General features: G+C 43.7%; 1 protein-coding gene across 1 annotated transcript; it reads left to right on the top strand.

Annotated features, from left to right (window-relative positions):
• The first annotated feature begins 983 nt into the window (after positions 1 to 983).
• LOC139171412 (vomeronasal type-2 receptor 26-like) lies at positions 984 to 25,982 on the top strand. Its single transcript, XM_070759637.1, has 6 exons — positions 984 to 1,210; positions 1,622 to 1,910; positions 16,982 to 17,773; positions 19,224 to 19,436; positions 23,122 to 23,248; positions 25,072 to 25,982. Exons 1-6 carry the CDS (start codon positions 984 to 986, stop codon positions 25,980 to 25,982), a joined length of 2,559 nt encoding a protein of 852 aa, XP_070615738.1.
• Positions 25,983 to 26,015: the final 33 nt, after the last annotated feature.

The following is a 26,015-nucleotide window of genomic DNA, read 5'->3' as shown; positions in this document are numbered from 1 at the left end:
TCTCTCTTTCTTTCTCTCTCTCTCCATTCCTCTTTCTTTTTTTTCTTCCTTCCTTCCTTTCTCTTTCTCTCTTCCTCTCTTCCTCCTTCTGACCCTCTTGCTCTTTCTTTCTCTCACTTCCTTCCTGCCTCTCCTTTTCTCTCTTTTTATTAATTATTCTGACATGGGCTGGTTCCACCAGAAATTTGATTGAAAAACACTGTCTTAAAGCAGTCTTAAAATTTCATTTAATTGTTTACTTTAAAGCATTCCTCCCCTTGAGCACTCACTAGAGTCAAAAAGCTTTCTCTAACTCCCCCTCCCTCATTTGTTTTAAGTCTGCAAAGTTCTGATAACTAATTTTTCACTAAAGTTGAGTTTGTTCTTAGAAACCTGCTGCACTATTGCATCAGCCTTTTTGTTTAATGCCCTTGAGCATTAGGTTTCAAAATAAAATAATTTTTGGTTCCAACTCAGCAGGCAGCTATTTCAGATCTGTGATATGCTCTGGCATAAACTGGCCTCTGGGATTTTTCCTTTTAACCACAATGCCAACAAATGTCACATTACTTTATATTTTCATCCATAAGTGCTATGTATTCCCTCTGTGGCCAATTTCAAAGATGGAGCTCCCAAATCTCTCAATTCTAGATGAGCAATTTGATTTGATCTCTGCTCCTGTTATTATGAAATACATAGGGATTATTTCCCTTTCATTTCTCTCCAGAGATTTGCCCAACAAAGTGTGGGTCCAAGAACTAATTGAATTGTCTAAAGATCCCTGCTGAGGGGGAGAATTGTGATAAAAGTTTCAGCTCTGCTCTTTGGTCGAATCTTCCAGGGGAGACTTTGGGAACAGAAACATGGAGTCTTTGCTCCATGCTCAGGGTCTTTGCTCTTGAATATACATCTCCTTTCCATATTCCACCTTGTGAGAGTCCTTTCAATTCTTCTAATTCTTCTCTAGAAACCGAAAAGTGATTGATTGTTTCACCCCATGAATTATGGACCTCCTGCTTCTGCTTCTGATGCTGCTGATGTCCAATCCAGTCTCTGGGAAGCTGAGAATGAAATGCCCACTGAATTTCAAGCACCGGGATGGAAATAAACCATGGAGCTTTTACAGCCCAGGAGACCATCTCATTAATATAGTCATCACTGGAAATGAAACATTGCATATAAAGTTGCTTTTCAATGTGGCTCCTTCTATTCAGGTTGTTTTCCATGATTTGTAAGTCATTCAAGGTAATGGAGTTGAACTCCCTCCATTTTCCCCCATTTCCCCCCTTATATTGGGGGATATGTCTAATGATTTTGATTTCTGTGGCTTCTCTCTTTTGCCTGGGTTTGTGAAAAACACTCAAATCCAAAAAGGGGTCTGAAAAAAAGTTGCAAAGGAATCAAATTACTTTCCCCTCTCAGTTCAACCTTTAATTTATCCCTTGAATAATTAATTTTATTTAAAGTAGTGGTTGAACCAGTTGTAGTTGCCCTTCTTCAGCCAATTCATATTACATATTTTTGTAACTGATCACTGGTTTTGGACCAATGTTGGCTTAAGGCTCAGCAGGTATGTGGAGGATTATATATTTAAAAAGCATTTGTTGTTGCTGTTGATTATAATAGCACTTTTTTACAATAGGGATGTTTATGCTTTTTCATATGGCTTAAAATTAATTTTCAACATACAAGTAATCAACAAGAATTCCCAGCTCCTGCACAATCTCACACTTGGCTACAACATCCATGACAACTATTGGAGCACACTTGGCACTTCAGATGCCTTTCTGGACATGCTCTCTACTGGAGAAGTCAATGTTCCCAACTATGGCTGTGGAAGGAAGGACAACCTTCTGGCACTTCTTGATGCAGCTAAAAGGGACATCTCCATTCAGCTGTCAACGTTAGTGGGCACCTACAAAGTCCCACAGGTTTGTGTACATTTTTCTCCATCTGGTAAAAAGGAGTGGGTGGTGGTGGTGGGTGAGCAATAGATGCTCACCCATCACCACCAACTCATGTCTTCTCCATGGAATTCAAGAGCTGCTTTTCTCCATATTAGCAAAAATGTCAATGTTTTATCCCATTATGTTCATGTTGAGATTAATCAAAAAAGGCCTGAAATGTAAGCAATACATTCCATGGAGAAGACATTCTACCAACTATTTAACTGTTCAAAAATTATCCCTAGTTGTTGTGGCCTCTCTTGGCACCTTGATTTTCACATATAAAGAATGCCTGCCCTATCGTGGGATTGAAGTTGGCAATGATAGCATTCCATCTATCTAAAAAAATGCAAAAAAAGGACTCTTAGCAATTATAGATTGCAGATATTGTAGCTGAAACCTATGCCATGATCCCATTATAACTGAGGTCTCCCTGTTTCTTGTACAACTGGAGAAGCTAAAAAGATTCCTCTACAAAAGAAGCAGAAAAAGATGTAGCAAACCTCAAAAATTATAATACGCCCTTTATTGGAATAGAATACTTCAGTTGGTATTTGCATGTGTTAATGTAACTACGATAAATTATAGGGGTGTTTCAGTACAGTATTGATACAGTAATATCTTATTTTTTAAAATAAATGTTATTAATTTTTTATTTAATATATTTCTTAGTGCTTAATAAGCATCATGTTGTCTGGGTATTTAGGATGCTTAACAATACTAATTCCCTTCTTATGCTCCACCCTCTTTCTCCCAACTATTGGTAAGCTCCATTTTTGATAACATTCTGTGTCTTCTTCCTATGTGATTTTCAATGTAAGTCTATCCATGTCTGCACAATCTACTATTTTTGTAATGATCTCTTCTCTTGTGGTATTTCTTCATTTTTCCAATATTGTGCGAAAATAATCTTTGCTGGTGCTAAGACATGTAATATTAAATATATACTTTTCCTATCATTTTTTTTTCTGATATCATCCCTAATAAAAACAATTTAGGTTTAAAATTTACATGTAAAATTTACTATTATCTTTTCTATCCATCTGTGTATTTTTGCCCCAAATTTTGTAGTTTTAACACAAGTCCATAACAAACGATAAAATGTGCCCATTATTTCATTGGATTTCCAACATTTGCTAGACATATTTTTAAACATTTTCGCTAACCTAGCAGGTGGTAGATGTCGTCTATAAAACACTTTATATCCATTTTCATTATAAGAAGTTGCCATTGTTAACCTAGACTTTCTTTCCTGTAAATTTTGCCTTTTTCTAACTCTGTTATAACCAATTTTTCCCCATATTACCATTTTATCTTTTATTTGTTCATCACCATTTTTAAATTTAATAAGAAGTTATATACCTTAATTAGTTTTCTATAGTGTCTTATCAAAAGGTGTTGTCATTTATAAAAGCCATAATTTTTCATATTTATATCATATCTAGATTGTATTTGGAATTGCGGCCACCATGATAGTTTTATGCTCTGGTCTTCAAGCTTTAGCTTCAATTTTAATTTTCCTTCCATGTCCAAAATATATTTGTATGTCACTTTTTTTTTTTCAAATTTCACCAGATTTGGATATTTTTGGATATTAAATCTGGCTTCCATTCTGGAATTTTCAAAGTATATTTTAGATTTTATTTTTTCCCATACAGATATTGGTGAGTTTCTTATATAATGATTTTGAAAGTATCTATGGATTTTGCTTTACTCATACCATAGGAGGGTGTGCTATCCTAATTGTAAGTCATATCCTTCTAAATATAACAGTCTTTTGTGTCTGAAGGTTGTCCATTCTTTTAATGATGTTATTTCATATGATTTGTAATAGATAAACCAGTCTGGTAGCCCAAATCCTCTACTTTCTTTAGATTCTTGTTGGATTTCTATGTGATTTATGGTTGTAAGTGATGTTCTTCACTTCATCCAGCAGAGTCTCTTCTTTGAAGAACTGTGATACAATGTATATTTGATTACACAATACAATTACTCCAATATAAAACTTATGCTTTTTTTTTTCTTTTCTCATTGAACTGGTTTCATATTTACACAAATAAATACCTTGACAGTATAACTATATTTCTTTATACATCTGCTCTCTATGATGCAGATTCACCAACAGTCAGCATAGGAATCCCAAGATTTCCATCTTCCAACTGCCACAATTGATTGACATACCAATATGCAAATTAGCTCTCTCTCAATATTCTCACATTTCTCTGGCCAAATAAAATTCAAACTCAATTTGTGAAATCATCAAAGAATTTCTTTTCAATTTTTATAAATACTGTTTGGAAAAGGAAAAGCAGTTTTGGTAGGATATTCAAGGCACACCTTCCTAACATTGAGCAATTTAGGTTTTTCCATTTTTCCAAATCTAATTTTATTGGCTTAAGTAATTTTATATAATTGTTTTCTTTTATTGTTGCACATCTTGCTGTTAAATATATTCCTAAATATTTCACTTTCTTAACTATTTGAAAATCCATTTTTTTCTGCCAAATTTCCCTTTAATTATAATTTTAGGATTAAAATAATAATAGCAACAGAGTTGGAAGGGACTTTGGAAGTCTTCTAGTCCAACCCCCTGCTTAGACAGAAAACCCTACACTATTTCAGACAGATGGTTGTCCAACACCTGCTTAAAAACGTCCAGTGTTGGGGCATTCACAACTTCTGGAGGCAATTTCTCCTTACTTCTAAGTTTCTTCTCTCCTTGTTTAGTTTCCACCCATTGCTTGAGGAGTCTCAATATCCTTTTTACATTATGGCTGCCAAAACTGAATGCAATATTTCAAGTGTTATAAAGAGGCATTAACACTTTAAATGGACACTAAAATGATTGAATGATTATATATTTGAACAAGTACAAATGGAAATAACTCATATTATCTCACTGAACTGTTCATGGGATGAAAAAGCTGAAAGGATAAGAAAAAAAATGGAAACTTTATTTTGCATGGGTGGAAAGGGATAAGGCCAATGAAGACATAAAGAAGAAATTGTCTACAACTCTGACATGGCTGGGACTATAAATAATGAAAAACTGAGGGAAGGGAGGGGGAGGGTTAAGGGTGAAAAGTATGAAAATTTTAAAAAAATTAAAAAGAGGTATTAACACTTCATGTGATCTTGATTCTATCCCTCTGTTAATGCAGCCTAGAATTGTATTGGCTTTTTTGGCAGCTCCTGCACACTGCTGGCTCATATTTAAATGATTGTCCACTAGGACTCCAAGATCCCTCTCACAGATACTACTGTTGAGCAATGTACCATTGCATTTGTTCTGTCTGGGTTCCCCCCGAGACCTCAACACCAACTGGAAAAAACAGCCAGACACTCTGGTAAAAGCAAAAGTATTTTATAACTGGAAAAATAAACACAGAGAACAATCTGTTCTTCCTAACAGACAGACTATAAGAATTTTCAGCAGAGTCCTGATGTCCAGACAATACAGCAAGCTTCTTGCTGGCACACCCACCACTGTAGAGCATAAGACCCCCACCTTTTTCTCCCAAGGTTTCAGTACTCCAAGTCACAAACCAGGATTCCAAGACGGCAAAGTTCACAGCCAGGTCCCAAGACTCCCAAAGATAATACTCCACAAGCCAGGAAGGGTGGGTCTGCCTTTTATCCTTTCCAGAGAGCACCACACCCAAACTCAGCTGTTGCCTCTTTAATGCTGAAAGTACCTAACTAATTGTTCCCTTCTCTGTGTATCTCTTCTCTGTCGCAGATCTATTATGGCTTGTGCATTTTCCTCTAAGGAATCCAGGCTGCTTGCTGGGGAGAGCTCCCTCTGGGGGGACTCTGGCTGTTCCCCCTCTTCCTCTGCCTGTGATTCCACCTCCTCGTCTGCCTGCCCCTCCTGTTCCTCATCCTCCCCCTCTGAGCCAGAAACCGACAGAAGATCAGCCCTTCCCGGAGGGGCCCCAGACGGAACCACAACACCATCCCCCCGCGGAAGGCCCCTCCCCACCTGCCAGCGGAGAGGACGTGGTTTCTGAGGGAACTGGGCGTGAAAATCCCGAATAAGGTCGGGAGCATCCAACAACGCCGCTTCCACCCAGGAGCAATCATCAGGGTCCCCCTCCACCCATTGCACCTTGTACTGGAAGCAACCGTCCACCCAACGGGAATCCAAAATGTCATGTACCATAGCTTCAGGAAGGTGGTCACGAACACACGGGGCAGGAAACACGGGAACATTGGGACGGAGCGGACAATCGGGAGGGACAGGGACTAACAGCGAACGGTGAAACACAGGGTGAACCCGCAAGTTGGCCGGCAGGGTGAACCAGTAGGCCCCCGGATTGATCACCCGCTCAATGGGAAAAGGACCCAGGAACCGGGGATCTAATTTGTGTCGGGGTAATTCAGAGGCTATGTATTTTGTGGACAGCCACACCTGATCCCCCACCACCAAGGGGGGCACATCCCGTCTGGAGCGGTCAGCCACCCTCTTGTAGTCCTCCTTGGCTTTATTTAGGTACCTCTTCACCATTTCGTGGACCGCCTGCAGCTCCGAGAGAAAGTCCTCAGCAGCAGGCACCGGGGAATCTAGGAGGGTCAAGGGAAAGAAGCGAGGGTAGAAGCCATAATTGGCGAAAAAGGGCGTGAGCCGGGTCGATGAGTGGCGGGAGTTGTTGAAAGCGAACTCCGCTACAGGGAGGAACCTGGACCAATCAGTCTGGCGATCCGCCACGACACACCTCAGGTATTGTTCCAGTATCCCTATGACCTTTTCTGTGCCTCCATCGGTCTGGGGGTGCTGCGTCGATGCGAGGCACACAGACACGTTCAGAGCCGACATCAATTCCTGCCAGAACCGGGCTGTGAATTGTGTTCCCCTGTCAGAAACCACCCGATCCGGAAGCCCATGTAACCTAAACACGTGGCTGATAAACATTTGGGCCGTGAGTTGAGCAGTGGGCACCCTAGTGCAAGGGACAAAATGAACCATCTTGGTGAGCATGTCCATCACCACCATGACTACCGTGAAACGAGCTGAAGAAGGCAAATGGGTTACAAAGTCAATGGACACGGCACCCCAGGGTCTCTCAGGCGTGGGCAAAGGTTGCAGTAATCCTGGTGGGGCTCCAGTCACCCCCTTGGCCGTACGACACCGGACACAGGTGGCCACATAGGAACGCACATCATCTTGGATGCGTGGCCACCAGAATGTCCGAGTGACCAGCTCCAATGTTTTGAACAGGCCAAAATGCCCCGCCACTGGACAGTCATGACACTGGGTCATAATCAACCCCCTCACTGGGCCAGCGGGAACATACAGCTGCCCCCGGTACCGAAGCAGACCGTCTTGAAATGTCCAGGGGGAATTGGGTGTTAACTCCCGCACTCTCTGCGCTACAAACCCATCCTCCCGCTGCGCCTCCCGTAAACGGCGACGCAAGTCCACTGGGTCCTGAGTGGCAGCCAAAGCTGCAGGGGGTAGAACCGTCTGCAGAGGAGCCGGCTCCTTCGGGTGCGTGTACTCCGACTTGCGCGACAAGGCGTCCGCTCGAGGGTTCTGGGCGCTGGGCGTGTACCTGATGCGGAAATCGAACCACGCGAAAAAGAAGGACCAACGGATCTGTCTCTGGTTTAATTTCCGCGCCGTCTGCAGGTACTCGAGGTTCCGGTGATCCATCCGTACTTCAATCTGGTGACGGGCCCCCTCCAGATAATGCCGCCAGTGCTCAAAGGCGGCCTTCACCGCTAAGAGTTCCTTCTCCCAAATCGTATAATTCCTTTCTGAGGGAGACAATTTGCGGGAAAAGTAAGCACACGGGAACAGGATGTCACCGGGACGATGGGCTTGAAGGAGCACTGCGCCAACCGCTACATCCGAGGCGTCTGTCTCTAACACAAATGGCCGAGCGGGATGAGGATGGCGCAGAAGCGGTTCCGCCATGAACGCCGCTTTCAGGGCCTCAAAAGCCCGCTGTTCCACCTCCCCCCAACCAAACGGGACTTGTTTTTGTAACAACCGAGTCAAGGGCGTGGTTAACTTGGCATATCCCGGAACAAAAGCCCAATAATAGTTTGCAAACCCCAAAAGACGTTGTACGTCTTTCACCCGTTGTGGAGGTTGCCAAGACTGAAGTGCAGCCACTTTGCCCGGGTCCATGGAAATGCCACCTGGAGACAAAATGTGCCCAAGGAATTCGATGGTAGCCTGGAAGAATTGGCACTTCTCCAGCTTGGCATACAACTGCTGCTCCCGCAACCGGAGCAGGACCCGGCGCAAATGGTCCAAATGCATGGCATGGTTCGGGGAATACACTAAAATGTCATCAAGGTAAATCACCACGAACTGATCCAACATGTCCCGGAACACGTCGTTCATCAGATGTTGAAACACGGCCGGGGCGTTGGTGAGGCCAAATGGCATCACTGTGTATTCAAAGTGGCCGTAACGCGTGCCGAACGCTGTCTTCCACTCATCCCCGGCCCGCATCCGGACCAAATTGTACGCACTGCGCAAATCAATTTTGGTGAACACCTTTGCCGTCCGCAACCGGTCCATGAGTTCAGGGATCAAGGGCAAGGGGTACCTATTACGCACCGTGATGGCGTTCAGGCGCCAATAGTCACAACAGAGGCGAAGATCACCCATTTTCTTCTTCACGAACAAAACAGGGGCAGACAAAGGGGACTTGGATGGCCGAATAAATCCCTTGGCCAAATTCTTCTCCACAAACTCCTTGAGAGCCACAAGCTCCGGCTCGGACATGGAGTACAAACAACCAGCCGGGAGCTTGGCGTCAGGGAGCAGGTCGATGGCACAGTCATACGTCCGATGCGGTGGTAGCCGATCCGCCTCTTTCTCATTGAACACATCGGCGAACTCCTCGAGGCAACGGGGTAACTGGATCGCGGGAACTACTGGGCCATGGGCTGCGCATACATGTCGGTGATGATCCACGCACTGCAAACTGGAGAATGTGACCAGGTTCTGGGACCACACCATATGCGGGTCATGTGCGCGCAGCCCAGACAACCCCAACACGAGGGGAAAATGAAGCCCCTTGGTAACATAAAACTGTAGGGCCTCCTCATGAGTTCCGATGCACATCCGCACCGGCAGGGTCTGGAAACGGATGGGACCAGCCAGCAAGACCCGCCCGTCAATGGTCTCCACAGTTAATGGCGGGGTGACAGGACAAAGGGGCAAGGAATGACGTTGAGCAAAGGCTTCGTCCAAGAAATTCGTCGTCGCCCCCGAATCCACGAGGGCCAACGCTGGATAAGTCCGAGTCCGTTGCACGATATGCAGAGTCACCGCAAGCGTCAGGTGTCGAAACGGTCCGGAGTCAGGAGTCGTGGAGTCAGAAGAAAGTGGGATCCCCGCCCGACCTAGTGTTGCCACCAAGCCGGGCCCCCCTCGTTTCCCGATCGTTCCGGCGACGGAGGACATCCAGACGAAGGCCCCGCCATCGGAGAGTTCATGACAGGGACGGGGACACAAGGGGTTGTCTCCTGGAACTGCACAGGGGACGCCATGGGAAGCACGGGAGAACTGGAGGGTACGGGAATGACAGCAGCCACCGTGCTCCGCCTCTTGTGGGGACAAACGACAGCAAAATGTCCCGGGGCCCCGCAATAGAAGCACAACCCAGCTGCCCGCCGACGCCCTCGTTCCTCCGGGGTCTGTCGGGGACGTGCGTAACTCACGTCCATCGGCTCCCCGGCGGCAACACGATCCATCAGGCGTGGAGGAAGCGCTGGTGAAAAACGTCGGGGCGCAGGGACCGGAGCCGGGGTGCCTATGGTCGACAACCCCCGCCGCGGAACAGGTGTCGACGGGACGCCTGACGCACGGGGGTTGGACCGTCCCGCTCGACGGACTTCCCTGGCCAACAGCCTGGCCTCTATTGCCAAGCAATGCTGCTCCAAAGTGTCCAACGTACCGGGCATTACCTCATGCACCAGTTCATCCAACATAGTGTCTGATAGTCCGTCCTGAAAGGCCTCGATCAGGGCAGCCTCATTCCACTGGACTTGCCCGGCCAGAGACCGAAAGTCAGCCATGTAGTCCGCCAGGGGGCGCGAACCCTGGCGTAGTTGCTTCAGCGCCCGCGTGGCTGTCTGCTCCTGCACCGGGTCCGCAAACTGGTGACGCAGCAGGTCACAGAAAGCATCGTAGTTCTGGAGTAGCGGGTCATCCCGGACCAGGTAAGGTGCCACCCACGACGCTGCAGGGCCAGCCAACAAACTGCACAGAAACGCCACCTTGTGGTCATCCCCTGGGAAGTACATCATCTGGGCGTTGATAAAAAGCTGCACCTGGCTCTGGAACACAGAAAACAGCCGCCAGTCCCCCCAGAACTTTTCCGGCATCGCCACAAAACATTTCCTTCTGGGCAAAGGTGCTGGAGGAGGTACCACAGGTGCCGCCTGGGGTGGGGCCGCCTGGGACAAAACCTCCACTTGGCGTTGTAATAGCAGGACTGTCTGGGTCAACTGAGCAATGTCCCCTCGCAACTCTGCAAAGACAGCCTGCATGTCAGCTGCAGAAACATCCATGGTGGCAGTCAAAAACAGGAAGCCGAAAAGCAAAAAATGTCCAACAAGGAACCAGCAGCAGAGAGCAAGAAAAAGAAACAACCAAACCACCCCTCCAAAATGAGCACCAGGTGTCTGGTGGTTGGTGGAGTATTATACTGTTCTGTCTGGGTTCCCCCCGAGACCTCAACACCAACTGGAAAAAACAGCCAGGCACTCTGGTAAAAGCAAAAGTATTTTATAACTGGAAAAATAAACACAGAGAACAATCTGTTCTTCCTAACAGACAGACTATAAGAATTTTCAGCAGAGTCCTGATGTCCAGACAATACAGCAAGCTTCTTGCTGGCACACCCACCACTGTAGAGCATAAGACCCCCACCTTTTTCTCCCAAGGTTTCAGTACTCCAAGTCACAAACCAGGATTCCAAGACGGCAAAGTTCACAGCCAGGTCCCAAGACTCCCAAAGATAATACTCCACAAGCCAGGAAGGGTGGGTCTGCCTTTTATCCTTTCCAGAGAGCACCACACCCAAACTCAGCTGTTGCCTCTTTAATGCTGAAAGTACCTAACTAATTGTTCCCTTCTCTGTGTAGCTCTTCTCTGTCGCAGATCTATTATGGCTTGTGCATTTTCCTCTAAGGAATCCAGGCTGCTTGCTGGGGAGAGCTCCCTCTGGGGGGACTCTGGCTGTTCCCCCTCTTCCTCTGCCTGTGATTCCACCTCCTCGTCTGCCTGCCCCTCCTGTTCCTCATCCTCCCCCTCTGAGCCAGAAACCGACAGAAGATCAGCCCTTCCCGGAGGGGCCCCAGACAGAACCACAACAGCATTGTACCTGTGCATTTTGTTTTTCTTGCCTAAATGTAGACCCTTACTTTTTTCACCATTGAATTTCATTTTGTTAAATAGCGCCCATTGTTCAAGTTTGTCAAAGTCCTTCTGTATTTTGCACCTATCTTCTGGACTGTTGGCTATTCCTGCCAGTTTGGTTGTCATCTGCAAATCTGATAAGTTCCCCATCTATCCCCTTGTCCAAGTCATTGATGAAGATGTTGAAGAGTACTGGGCCTAAAACCTGGGCCTACTCTATTGCATACATATCTCCATGTGGATGTAGTTCCATTGAGCACTACACACTGAGTGTGGTTAGCTAGCCAATTTTGAATCCATCTGGAGGTGTTGCTGTCCATCCCACATTTTTCTAGTTTATTTAATAGTAGGTTATCGTCTACTTTGTCAAAAGCCTTACTAAAGTCCAAGTAAACCACAGCATTCCCCTGGTCCACTGATTTTGTCACTTTGTCAAATAATGCTATAAGATTAGTCTGGCACGATCTGTTCTTGATAAACCTGTGGGGGCTTTTGGTTATTACTTTGTTTGCTTCATTGACTTGTTGCTTGATTATCTTTTCCAAAATCTTCCCTGATATTGAAATCAGGCTGATAGGTATGGAGTTTCCTGGATCTGTTTTTTTTTCTTTTCTTGAAGATGGGAACTACATCAGCTCTTTTCCAGTCCTCTGGCAATCCCCCAGTGCTCCAGGATCTTTGAAAGATATATTTCAATGGTTCTGAGATCTCGTCTGCCAGTTCCTTCAGAACCTTGGGGTGTAATCCATCTGGTCCTGGTGATTTGAATTTGTCTAGGGTGGACAGGTGTTCCCTTACCATTTTCTTCCCTAGTTTAACTTGTGTTCCTAGTATGTTTTTTGTGAAGCTGTTTTTGATAGGTTGAGCTGTTTTTTCCCATTGTGTAAAGACAGATGCAAAAAATGTATTGAGTAGCTCTGCTTTCTCCCTGCTGCTTGTCACCTTCTTGCCCTTTTCTACCTGCAATGGACCAACTGTTTCCTTCACTTTTTTCTTGTTTTTAATATGTTGGAAGAAGGGTTTTTTTGTTACTTTTTATTCTTGTTGCAAGCCTTTGTTCATTGTGAGCTTTAGCTTTCCTCAGTTCACCTTTACAGGCTTGGGCTATTTGCTGGTATTCTGCCTTAGTTATTTCCCCTTCTTTCCACATTTTATACTTGTCCTTTTTGTCTTTCAATTTGTCAGAGAGTTTTCTGTGCAGCCATGCTGGTTTCTTTTGTGACCTATTATTTTTCTTCTTCATTGGTATTGAACTAGTCTGGGCTTTTATAATCTCACTTTTCAGAATTTCCCAAGTTTCTTGTTTTCCCCTTGAGGATTCTCATCCATAGAATCTTTCCCAAGTTCTCTCTGAGTTTATTGAAATTAGCTCTCTTAAAGTCCAAGACTCTAGTTTGACTTTGTTCTATTGTTTGTGTTTGCATAATGTTGATTTCCAATATCCGGAGAGGGGCGGCATACAAATCTAATAAATATAATAATAAAAATAATATTGTGTGATCACTTGCCCCCAAGGTTCCTGTAGCTTCAACAACTTCTATAATTCTATCTCTGTTAATGAGAATTAAGACTAATGTGGCTGATCCCCTTGTCTACTTTTTGGGTAACAAAGTTGTCTGCTAGGTTTGTTAGGAACCAGTTGGATCTTCCACTTGGTGCAGGGTTTGTCTCCCAGTTGATGTCAGGGTAGTTAAAATGATGTGCTTCCTACATACCTTGGTTAGCTGACTAGCAAAAAGTTAATCTACTACCTCTGTTTGGTTGGGTGGCCTAAACTATAGACCTATGGCAATGTCATTTCCCCCACCCCCTTTAATGTTGACCCAAATGCATTCAAGATGATTTCCATTACTGTTGCGCTCTATTTCTGTAGAGGTGTAGTTATTTCTTATATATAGTGCAACTCCACCTCCTCTATTATTTGGTCTGTTTCTTTTAAATAATTTAAATCCCTATAGCTGTATTTGGGTCAACATTAAAAGGGGTGGGGGAAATGACATTGCCATAGGTCTATAGTATAGGCCACCCAAACAAACAGAGGTAGTAGATGAACTTTTTGCTAGTCAGCTAACCAAGGTATGTAGGAAGCACATCATTTTAACTACCCTGACATCAACTGGGAGACAAACCCTGCACCAAGTGGAAGATCCAACTGGTTCCTAACAAACCCAGCAGACAACTTTGTTACCCAAAAAGTAGACATTTGTCAGTTTCATCCCACCAAGTTTCTGTAATGGCAACTACGGTGTATCATATCTTTCCTCATTTACTTGAATTTCTAATTCACCCTCTTTATTCCTCATACTCTGTGCATTGGTGTATAGACATTTAAGTCAATTTTGGTTGACCCTTTGTTTACTGTCTACATAACCTGTCTTGTGCTTGATTGCCCCATCTTTCTTGCCACCTGTTTGATTAGTGCATGTGGTACGGCACTCTCTATTAAATGCTTTGCTTTGTTTGAAAGCTAGGCTGATAAACTTACCCTTATCTTTGTTGTGTGCACTCTTAACTCTATTAATTTTAGATTGTTGGGGACCAAAATGATCTGTATCAATTAATTTTCTGACCCTACTGTTCAGTTTAAATGTTTATCCAGGAAATCTGTGAATTTAATACAAAGCAGTTCAGTCCCTTTCTTTGATGGATGCAAACCATCTCTTTTGTACAGTCTTTCATTGGACCAGCTGCAGACATCATGACTAATAAAGCCAAAGCCTTCCCATTTACAGCACTCTTTTAGCCATACATTAAACTTTGCTACACATTGCCCTTTCCTTTTTTGTTCCTTGTATACTGGTAATACCTCTTATAAGATAAGCCTACAACCTATATTAAGTTCATACCCCAAGCTCCGGAAGTCATTCTGCACAGAGAGTACATCTTTTAGGGACAGATCGTTTGTGCCAAGATGTATAATAGCATCAACATCACAGTCCTTACTGGCATTCTTTTCTCTGTTGGCAGTAGCACCTGGCAGGCATCTAACCTCTTTCAAAACCTCATTGTCCTTCCTAAATTTACATCCCTTACAATTGAATAACCAACCAGAAGGTGGCTTCTCTTTTTGGATACCTTGTTGCTCTTGTGTGACTGATGTGTAATAGGTGATTCACACTTTATAGAAAAGAATAGAATAGAATTTTTATTGGCCAAGTGTGATTGGACACACAAGGAATTTGTCTTGGTGCATATGCTCTCAGCATACATAAAATAAAATATACATTTGTCAAGAATCATGTGGTACAAAATGATTGTCATAGGGGTCAAATAAGCAATGAAGAAGCAATACAGTATTAATAAAAATCTTAGGATATAAGCAACAAGTTACAGTCATACAGTCAACATGGGAGGAAATGGGTGATAGGAATGATGAGAAAAACTAGTAGAATAGAAGTACAGATTTAGTAGAAAGTCTGACAGTGTTGAGGGAATTATTTGGTTAGTATAGTGATGGCGTTCGGGAAAAAACTGTTCTTGTGTCTAGTTGTCTTGGTGTGCAGTGCTCTGTAGCGACGTTTTGAGGGTAGGAGCTGAAACAATTTGTGTCCAGGATGTGGGGGGTCAGTAAATATTTTCCCCGCCCTCTTTTTGACTCGTGCAGTATACAGGTCCTCAATGGAACACAGGTTGGCAGCAATTGCTTTTTCTGCAGTTCTGATTGTCCTCTGAAGTCTGTGTCGGTCCTGTTGGGTTGCAGCACCAAACCAGACAGTTATAGAGGTGCAGATGACAGACTCAATGATTCCTCTGTAGAACTGTATCAGCAGCTCCTTGAGCAGTTTGAGCTTCCTGAGCTGACGCAGAAAGAACATTCTTTGTTGTGCTTTCTTGATGATGTTTTTGATGTTAGGTGACCATTTTAGGTCTTGAGATATGATAGAACCTAGAAATTTGAAGGTCTCTATTGTTGATACTTTCCAAGATAGGTTCTTCATCTTGGACCATGATCCCTTCCTTATTTCAGTTATCATTATCACAACTACCTTGACCTGTCACTTTAGTGTCCCTATTAAGGTCAGCCAGGGCACTATATCTGTTATATTTGGACACAGCATAAGCATTGTGTTTGTGATTCACAGTTCTTACCCTGCCAGATCCCACAGATATCCATGCTGCCCTTCTGCACAATCTTTGTGGTAGAGGGGGCTGGTAATGTGGCTCATTAGAATAGAATGGCTGAATTTTGCATGTGATTTCTGCTTGATTTCTGCTGCTAGATAGGTTATATGTCCACATAGACTAGTAATTTGTTTACAAAGAGGACAGTATCCAAATTTGAAAACACAGCTATAAAACAAGTATTACACTGAACTAAGCCAGTCATTTTGAAAGAAAATATAATCACAGTCTCAAGTGCACTACCCCTGAATGTATTATTAATATATTTGGTTTATAGTTATATGATTCTTTCCCATCTTCCTCCTCCTTCCCAGCCAGTAGTATCTCCCCAACATCTTTGAATTCAAAAAATAGAAAATGGCTAAGAATCACTACCTTTCTTTCCTCCTTCTCTTACTAGGTGGGTCCTAGCCAGGAGCTCTTCCCCTAACCTCTGTGAATTTTAAAGTGCAATTGGAAATGGCTTTTCCCCTCCTTTTTTCTCCTTCCCAGTCAGTAGTTCCTCCCCAGCCCAATCTGAATGGTCTGTGTTTGAATTCAAACTGCAAATGAAATTGTCCCTTTCCCACCTTTCTCCTCCTTCCCAGCCAGGACTATCTCCCCAACCTTTTTGAATTCAAGAAATAGAAAATGGCTACAAATCACTACCTTTCACTCTTTCTTTCACTAGGTGAGTCCTAGCCAGGAGCTCTTCCCCTAGCCTCTGTGAATTGAAGTTTATTTTCAGTCCTGCTACCTTTTTAAGATATGTATTTTCCATTTTCCCTATACAATCTTGCTAATATTCTGCCCTTAATATTTTAAACAGTCTAGTTAACAAACTATTTGTCAAGTTCAAAGTGTGCTTATTCTGTCACAGCCAACTTTCTGCTTGCTAAAACCTGAGTGGGCAGGAAGGGCCTGTTTGGCATGCCATTCCCAAATGGACAACACCACATAGTCCCATGGGAACCAAGGTCATCTCAACCAGTGCTAGACACAGACCTGAACATTTTCCATAACAGTATCCGGAGACCTAATTGGACAGTGTGACCTGCACTAATGGGAGGGAGGGAGAATATATTCCTTAATTAGTTAGAGTTGGTTTTGCTTTCATGACATGCCAAAATAATGTACTCAATAGAAGTTTGCATTAAGAGATAGGATTGTCTCAAGTGTGCTGGCTTAGTTGGGTTCGTCAGTTGGAATCATGACACTATTCTAATACATTCATGAGAACCAGGTTGGATTTATTAAAAAATATATTATTTTGAGCCACAGTAGGGCAGTGATTAGAGTGCAGTATTGCAGATTACTTCTCCTGACTACTGTCTGTCTGCAATTTGGCAGTTCAAATCTCATCAGGCTCAAGGTTGACTCAGACTTCCATCCTTCCGAGGTCGGCAAAATGAGGACCCAGATTTTTTGGAGGGGAGGGGCAATGGGGTGACTCCATAAACTGCATAGAGAGTGCTGTAAAAGCATTTAAAGAGGTAAATAAGTCTAAGTGCTATTGTTAAGTTCTATTTGATCTGACTCCAAATATAATACAGTATTCATAATTGTTTTTCAGATCAATGAGGAAACAGCTGCAGAGTCTTTGAGTGATAAAACTCAATTTCCTTTTTTCCACCAGATGAATCCCAAAGAAGGGTTCCAGTACCCAGCCATTGTCCAACTGCTCCTCCATTTCAGATGGACCCTGATTGGCCTCTTTGCTTCAGACACAGAGAAGGGAGAGAATTTCATGAGGACTTTCACTCCTATGCTTGTCAGGAATGGAATTTGTGTGGTTATATCACAACGATTTTCAACAACTGGACATGTAGCCCTCTTCAGGGATGCCCTCTCCAAGTGGAGACAAGTCAATGTCTTTGTTCACTTCATAGAATATGATTCCCTTTGGGACAGAATCAATCATTTCCATTTGACATTTATGCATTTGCCAGGAAAAATTGATGGGAAAGTCTGGATCCTCACAAATTTTAAAGGGTATTCAATTAAAAAGAACGCACACCTCAAATACATCCATAGTATTTCAAACTTTGGCTATCTGTTAAAAGAAAGGCCAAAGGATAATTCCTGTGGACCCTATTTCTTTATAGATAATCAGTTTCAAGTTCAGCATTTTCGCTGTACCGTTTCAAAATCTGTCTTTTCTGTCAAAGACCGCAGAAGATGCACCCAGAAAACCCCACTGGAGACCCTGGAGAAAAAAAACAGGTTAGAGGTCAGAAATTCTGCCCGTGCATGCAGTTACATAAAGACTCTGGTCCATGTCTTGAATTCTGCATATTCCTCCAGAATGAGGAGAAGGAAGGGAGATGAAAAGAGGTTGGGGTTTCCAAGGCTGCAGCCCTGGCAGGTAAGAGGTCCCAATATGGATCCATTCGTCTGAGTTATTTTGGAGAAGGAATCCAGAGGAGAAAGAGTGGAACCATCTCAACAGATCTGGCCAATTTAATTACTCAGGGAATAATGGTTCCAAAGACTAGATACCATGGCATTTTGATATTAAACACTGCAAATTTGAAAATGCTGTATTCTTTTTTCAAATAAAATCCTGTATGTATGAATTTTTGATTGTTAAATTTTACCTTTATATATTTGAAGGTGACCCTATGACTGTTGTGAGTGGTCCACGTATGGCTCAATTGGTCACGGATTTCAAGGACCAGGCAGAGGAGTACTGGCATCGCAGGCCAGTGTTCTTGCTATCTGAGCCTGAGGGTGAAAATGAAGGGGAGTTAGAGACTGTGGAACCATCAGAGACTGTAGCACCCCCAGTTATGGGACTTAGTGAGTCAGAAGATGAGGGGAGATTAGAAGAGGAGGAGGACCCCCTGTTAGATACAAGAGTCAGAAAAATTTGGTCTAGGCAGGAATATCTGAAAAAGAAGGAATCTTTTCATTAATAGATCTATGGGACACTTGATCATGCCTTGCCAGTATATAGGGGACTTTCTAAGGGAAAGGGGGGGTTGGCAGAAAATGCCAAAAAACACTAAAAAAAAATCAGATCTGAGAGGACTTTCTGAGTTCAAATTCTCTTCCTTCATGCGGGTTTTATGCTTTACAAGTTTCATTGAAACCAAGAGTTGTCCGAGCTGCCAAAAATACTTCATGGACTAGATTTATCGCCCTCTGGCTCAAAGCCCAGGAGTTATATCTACAGCTAATTAGAGAGAAAGTGTCCAGCCTGAAATTCCTTAGAAAGTAATCAGTGAATTGCATTTCATTTTCCCAATACATTTTGTCTCTGATCAGCTTTTAAACAGTGTGTTGTGGTTCTTTATTTCTGACCATTGCCAACACAATAGAGACCATCCAGCCCAACCCTTCCTCTCTGCAAGAATCCCAGTTAAAGCTTCTCTGACTAATGATTGCTCGGTCTTTGTATTCAGATAATCCATGAAGAGGAGACTGAACCTCTCTCCTTTACTGGCTCAGCTCTAAAACAGCTCATCCTTTTATGATATTTTTCTCTCTTGTTCAGCTAAAATCTCCTCTCTTGTAACTGAATTCATTTTTCCATGTCTGACACTCTGGAAAAATAGTGAGCAGATCTTAGGCTTGTATGTAACAAGTGTCAGTTATTGGAAGAGGGCTGTATCCTCCCCTCCTCAATCAAGAGATTGTGTCAGTTGGAAAAAAGGCTCCCAGACTCCTACTGATCTCTTTCTTGTCTTTCCTCAAGGCTAAGGGCAGCTCCTTTGATCTCTTCCTTGGGTTATTTGTCCTTCCTTGAATTTGATGGATTTTTTTTGCAAATTCTCCTCCAAATTTTTGCACATTTCTGGATGTTTCCACTCTAGTTTCATCCCTTTCTGAAGAAGAATGAATTTTGGAATATTTCCAAGAAGAAATTATACTTCGACCAAAATGGAGAGATAAAAGCAGATCTGAGAATTGACAGCTTGTTGGTTCTCCCCAAGGAGGATGCCAGGAGTGAGATTCTGGCATATTTTGAAAGACACAGACTTAATATCAACCAAGATGCTCTTTCACAGCTAAAGATACTTAATAAGGTGAGAGAAATTTTGGTGTCTTCTCTCTGTTTTCCAAAGCCCCAAACCTTTAACCATAGACTTTAACCAAACCTTCCCCAAATTACCAACACTTTAACCTTGGGTTGTATACTATAGACCACACCCCATTTCTAAAAAGGATGTGCATAAGCACACCAGTGAGCCTACCCTCCCTTATCCTGTTGTTCCCCCTTTATCCAAATCTATCTCGTGTATTCATAATCTTCTTTATACTTGTATCCGTTTTTTAATATATGATTGACTAAAATAAATAAATAAATAAATAAAATAAAATAATTTGCGTTGGACGAGGAATGAACACTCAAACACAAGAGCTGGGTGAAAAATGGGTCACTTTATTGAATTACAGAATGAGACCTGCAGTGGAAGCTAAATGGGGCGGAAAACCCTGAACGCAACATACCTGGGCAACTAATGGGCGTAACTCCTTGCTCGGTAAGGATGAAGCATGACACGCCTTCACCCAAATGTGAAAGCCACACCCAGTGTGAGTTGTTTTAGGTCCACCTTCTGAAAGGCCTTGCAATCCACAGTTTATTGGCATCACCTTGAAGATCACTGAGAAGATGTCACTGGTCCATAATATGCTGCTGTGGATAGTTATTGGAGAAATCATTACACAAATATTCTGCCAGTCATGTAGATCAATCAATCAATCAATCAATCAATCAATCTACCAACCAACCAACCAACCAACCAATCAACCAATCAACCAATCAACCAATCAACCAATCAACCAATCAACCAACCAACCAACCAACCAACCAACCAACCAACCAACCAACCAACCAAACAAACAAACAACCAAACAAACAAACAAACAAACAAACAAACAAACAATCAGAATAGAGCTGTAAGGGACTATAGAATAGAATAGAATAGAATAGAATAGCACAGAACAGAACAGAACAGAATAGAGATGGAAGGGACATTGTAGGTCATCTAGTCCAACCCCTGCTTTCCGTGCACTCACCCTTGCAGGGGGGCATGAATGTGTTACATGGGTCCATAAATCGTTGACCTGCCCATCCCATGACAACATTTTGTCTATTGACACTCACATGCGTAACATTTCATCATATTGAAGCCAGGCCGGGCCATCATATTTGAAATGGGTTCTCACAATCGTATCCATGTATTTAAGCATGGCTTTGGCCTGGCTAGGCTCCTTCTCTAATCTGACATAAAAGTACATCAAGAACCCATATAACCAAGAGCCAATGCTTCTGTCCACCTTAGTCTTTATCTGCTTTTCCGTACCCCCCACTTTTTCTTTTTTGGCAATCTCCCTGTTCAACAAGGAAACCACATCAACATATTCTCCCCTCCAAATTATCTCCTTCACCGTGGGGTGGAGATGAAACCCAAACATTGTGGGTGAGTAATCCCAGGAGAAGAGTGTTGCCTCTGCTTCCCCCCCTGAAAGGGTGTTTGATTGTGCAGTGCTCAGGGCTCCAACGACAGGGTTGGGGTCGGTGTACTAATGCTCTGCGTGCAGCCAGACTAATTTTCCCAGTAGGGGTACCTGCTGGCTGTGACCCTGAGACCATACCCTATTGCAGAGTGTGCCAATGTCTGTGTTTGGTGTGGTGCTGCTGGACTCACCCATGGGCTGTGTGGATCCTCCCTAACCTTCCTGCTGGTTCCCAGGGCGCCCGACTGTTGACCCCGCAGGGTGTCCCACTAGTCCCAGCCGCTTCTCCAGCTACATTCTGGGTTGGTTGTCCGGTTCCTCCTCTCGATGTTTGGTTGCCACCGGCTCTCATCCAAGTTTCCATCGCATCCATGTGGTCTAGTAACTTAGAAAGCAAATTATTAGTGGGACCATCTCCTTTGTTCCTCCCACTATTATTCCCAGCAGCCTTTTTGGCCCCATTGGTCTCCCTAGCCCTTTGTGATGATACAGCTCTTTGCTTGGGACGAGATGTGGCCTGAGGCTCCAAATTCTTTCTCTTATCTTTACGGGGGGGCAATAATTACAAATACTGTATTACAAAAAGACAATGTTATGCAATATATAAATTGACTACAGTCACTAATGTAACTTACCCTGGATGCTTAATTAATAATATATATATATATATAATATTAATATATACATGTCTATATAAATACTGCATTATCGCCCCTCCCCATCTATGAAATGTTGGGCCAGCAGCGATTCTGCCTGGCGCCTTTGGTGCTCCCATGCTGTGCATGGGATCAGTGTTCTCGCCCCTCCCCGCCGCTCCAAATGTCGACCCGGTGATAAATTCACTGGGCCTCTCAAAAAAAGCCTGTGGACCCATTTCAAGTGGGCAAAGCCTAGAGCAGTGATGGCAAACTTATGGCACGGGTGCCACAGGTGGTATGTGGAGCAATATCTGCTGGCACGCGAGCCATTGCTCTAGCTCAGCTCCAACATGCATGTGTGTGCTATCCAGAAGCTCTGGGAGGATGTTTTTGACTTCCAGACAGCCTCCGGGGGGGGGGGGATGAGGGAAGGTGTTTTTACCCTCCCCCGACTCCAGAGAAGTCTTTGGAGCATGGGAAGGGCACAGCACGAGCCTACTGGGCCCCCCAGAAGTTGGGAAACAGGCCATTTCCGGCTTCCAGAGGACCTCCGGGGGTGGGGGAACTGTTTTCACCCTCCTCAGGCATTGAACTATGGGTGTGGGCCCTTGCACATGCACAATAGCACATACACCCACAATTTTGGCACCCGAGGAAAAAAAGGTTCACCATTACTGGCCTAGAGTCTCCAGTGGTTGGCCTTCCATGCCAGTTGGTGTTATTTAATTGCAGTTCTTCAACAGATGGAACCTAAATCGAGTGGCTTTCAAGGTTTTATGGAAACCTTTAAAGATCTTACTGGTCAGAGGTTTTGTCCTGGTTCCGAGTAATGCTTCCAACTAGTTCAGACTATGAGATTATTGCTTTCTCAAAATTTCTGGGTTTGGGTACATCATACTGGCACATTCAAATGTAAGATCAACTCTGAATAGTTCCCACATTTTGGCAGAATGAAATTATAGATATTAAATGATAAGATATCCCCCCCCCGGTGTCATATGTCACTATAGGCAACCAAGCAGCTGCTGAGCTTCTAAGCAGCTTCCTCCTGTTGCTACAGCGCTCTGGGTTAGCCATAATTCTCACTTATTGTTGTTATGTCTGGCACTCTATAGGAAAACATTCTACCTCCCATAAGTCCATGACCTCCCCACATCCCCAAGTCTGGCAACTAAGAAAAAAGCAGATAAAATTATGGCTTCAGCTAGAGTCATTTCAAGAATTGACAGGTTTCTTTCTTCATCAGTTTTATTCTATATTTAAAAAATCTAATGGAATAAATGCTTCCTAAATCTTTTACAGTAAACTTTATTCTCCGGTTTAAGATTAATATATCATCATACTTAAATCTTTTTTCAATTCCATCCCTCCTGACTTTAGTAAATAGAAAGGTACTTTATTGTAATGTTAAATTCCAAAAGCAAAAGGAAGGAACTAAATGAAGAATCTGCCAGTTGATATACCTCCTGCATCTGTTTAGAAGGAGGCAGAAGTTTCATATTTACTTCAGTGAAGACCAGAGGCTACTTGTCTCCATCCATTTTTACCTCTGTTTTCTATGGATGGAGAGTCCTAATATCTTTTCTTTGGCATTCCTTGTTTTTCTGCCCAGTCTCTGCCTCAGTCCCAATGTGTGGAAAATTGTCATCCTGGATTTGTCAAGAGGGCTCGAGAAGGAGAGCCAGTTTGCTGCTATAATTGTGTTCCTTGTCCAGAGGGGACCTTCTCCACTCAGGAAGGTGGGTCACAGTGAGGAAAATGGGAGGCTTTGCTCTCCTGTTGTTGTTTTTTTGTTAACTTGCACAATTTCTTATCTAAAAGGAAGTAATTGAAGGAGGGACTGGGAAAAGATCCTGGCTATTCTCCGCTGCACTTTCTCTAGAGTCTCAATGACTTTTTTGTAGTGTGGTGACAAGAATTGGATGCAGTACTCAAGGTGTGGTCTAATTAAGGCTTTATAAAATGGTATTAGTACCTTCCTAGTCCTAGATGGTATACCTCTATTAATGCAATTTAGAATTGCATTTGCTTTTTTGGCTGCTGCTGCACATTGCTGGCTCATATTTAGTTGGTTGCCCAGAAAGACTCCAAGATCCTTCTTGCAGTCATTGAATATTGAGCGTAGTTTCACCCAATTTATATGAATGCAGTGGGGTGCCCCTACCAGTATGGCTAATTGCACACAGCTCCACGGCTCTGGAGCATGAGTGCGGGATTGAGCACAATTTTGCTTCCCACACCTGTGCAGGTAGCAAAATCTCACATGGGGATGCACATGTGTGCATGTTTCAGTGAGGTTTTTTCCTCTCCATGCCAAAACATGCACACATGTGTGTCCCTATGCAAGATTTTGCTACCTGCACAAAGCCGTGGAGTTGCATGCAATTAGCCCTATAGGTAGGAGCCCACCACTGGGTAGGAGCCCACCATGAGTCTGGGGAAATCCATTGTCAGCCTGGCTACTGCCTCAAGCAGTGCAGTAAGGGATGTTGCAATGCAGCTGGAAGGCAAGTATGTTAGCAACAATCCTCCCTGAACTCCTAACTCCAACCTCACACAAAGGGATTCACAACCAACAAACTCGGGAGCAGGGATCCTGCAAGGACTAAGAGTCTTCCGGATTATAATTGCCACTCCACCACCCCTTCCCTGGGGTAGTGGCTGATGAAGCACCTGAAATTCATCTGGGCACATTTCTGAAAGGGAAACACCCCTCTCCTGACCCAGCCAGGTTTCAGTTATACATGCCAGGTCTGCCCCCTCATCCAGGCGTAGATCCTGGATCAAGGGGGTTTATTGGTAATAGACTTGGCATTCAGCAACAGCAGCCTGAGACCAGAGCTCTGATACCCCTCACCATCAGCTACTTGGGTTGACTACGGATGGCCAGACCAAGGAATAGCTCTGAGACAGTGAGTCCTTGTTCCACATGAGTGGCTTATCCCCTGGTTCTCACCGTATCTGCCCCTCCTAGTCATGATCATAATGCTCGAACCCTTTTGTCCCCCAGAGATTGCCTCCTCAACCTCACCAGCCCGCCTCCTCTCTAGCAGGCCATATCCCTCATCCACACCAGGCTAGGGCTTATGACTGGGCTCCCATATGCTTCTGTCTACGCATTCAGCATGGGTGTTCCAGCCTTTTTTTTTTTAAAAAAATCATCTATGAAGTGCGCCCATGCAGTGCGGAAGGAAGTGATCCAGCAGCGAGGCAAGTTAGAACCTACCCTTGAGAAGAACCTAGGTTCTTATATAATTTCAGACAAGTAACTGCCCAGTCTCTTCTTAAAAACCTCCAATGTTGAAGCAACCATAACTTCTGGAGGCAAGATGTTCCACTGGTTAATGGTTCTCACTGTTAGTAAGTTCTTAATTCCAGGTTTCCTCAAGTTACAAGATATGGTAGGTATCCTCCAAGTCCAGTATATTAACTGCCATGTGCCAGGACTCAGAATGTAATACTTCTTGGAAAATGCCCATGGTATAAGCTGTTACCCAAATAAGTTATTTCTTGTAAGATAAAAGGATAGAATATTAAAGAGAGTTGCTTTTTGGTTTCTCAGATATGGAAAAATGCACCAAGTGTCCAGATGATAAATATCCAAATGTGGACAGAGTCCAATGTATTCCCAAAGTTGTAACCTTTCTGTCTTATGAAGAACTTCTGGGCATCATCCTGGTCTCTTTTGCCCTACTCTTGTTCTTAATCACAGACTTTGTTTTAATTATCTTCATTAAATATCGAGAAACTCCCCTTGTCAAAGCCAACAACCGGGACCTCTCCTACATCTTTCTGGTTACCCTCCTGCTTTGTTTCTTGTCTCCTTCTCTCTTCATTGGTCAACCAAGGAAAGCCACCTGTCTTCTCCGACAAACTGTTTTCAGCATCATCTTCTCAGTTGCCATTTCTTCCCTCTTAGCCAAAACCATCACAGTGGTGCTGGCTTTCCTGGCCACAAAACCAGGAAACCAGGTGAAGAGATGGTTGGGGAAGAGCTTGGCAAACTCCATCATCCTTTCTTCTGCTGCTGTCCAAATTGTTATCTGCTCCATCTGGCTGGGAGTTTCTCCCCCTTTTCCTGACTCTGACCTCTACTCCCAGCCTGGAAAGATCATCCTGCAATGCAATGAAGGGGCTGTTGTCATGCTCTGCATCACCCTCAGCTACATGGGCTTCCTGGCTGCCATCTGCTTCACGGTGGCTTTCCTGGCCAGGAATCTGCCTGGGGCCTTCAACGAAGCCAAGCTAATCACCTTCAGCATGCTGGTTTTCTGCAGTGTCTGGGTGACTTTTGTGCCCACCTACCTGAGCACCAAAGGGAAATATATGGTGGCTGTGCAAGTCTTCTCCATCCTGGCCTCCAGTGCTGGTCTGCTGGTTTGCATTTTCATACCCAAGTGCTACATTATCCTTCTGAGGCCACAGTTGAACACAAAGGAACATCTTACACCCAGAATAAATGTAAAAATATGAGATTTAACACCATTGTGATATTGGAAGAATTAA

This window comes from Erythrolamprus reginae, chromosome 8 (assembly GCF_031021105.1).
Source record: "Erythrolamprus reginae isolate rEryReg1 chromosome 8, rEryReg1.hap1, whole genome shotgun sequence".
Classification (NCBI taxonomy): Eukaryota; Metazoa; Chordata; class Lepidosauria; order Squamata; family Dipsadidae; genus Erythrolamprus; species Erythrolamprus reginae.
Note: the sequence above shows the minus strand (reverse complement) of the source record. Positions and strands in the feature narration are given on the sequence as shown.

Excerpts from the sequence above, each read along its gene's own strand:
- LOC139171412 (XM_070759637.1), top strand. The coding sequence starts at position 984 with ATGGACCTCCTGCTTCTGCTTCTGATGCTGCTGATGTCCAATCCAGTC. Across the intron at positions 17,774-19,223 it reads CAAGGCTGCAGCCCTGGCAG|TTTCATCCCTTTCTGAAGAA; the intron begins GTAAGAGGTCCC and ends TTTCCACTCTAG. Across the intron at positions 23,249-25,071 it reads GACCTTCTCCACTCAGGAAG|ATATGGAAAAATGCACCAAG; the intron begins GTGGGTCACAGT and ends TTGGTTTCTCAG.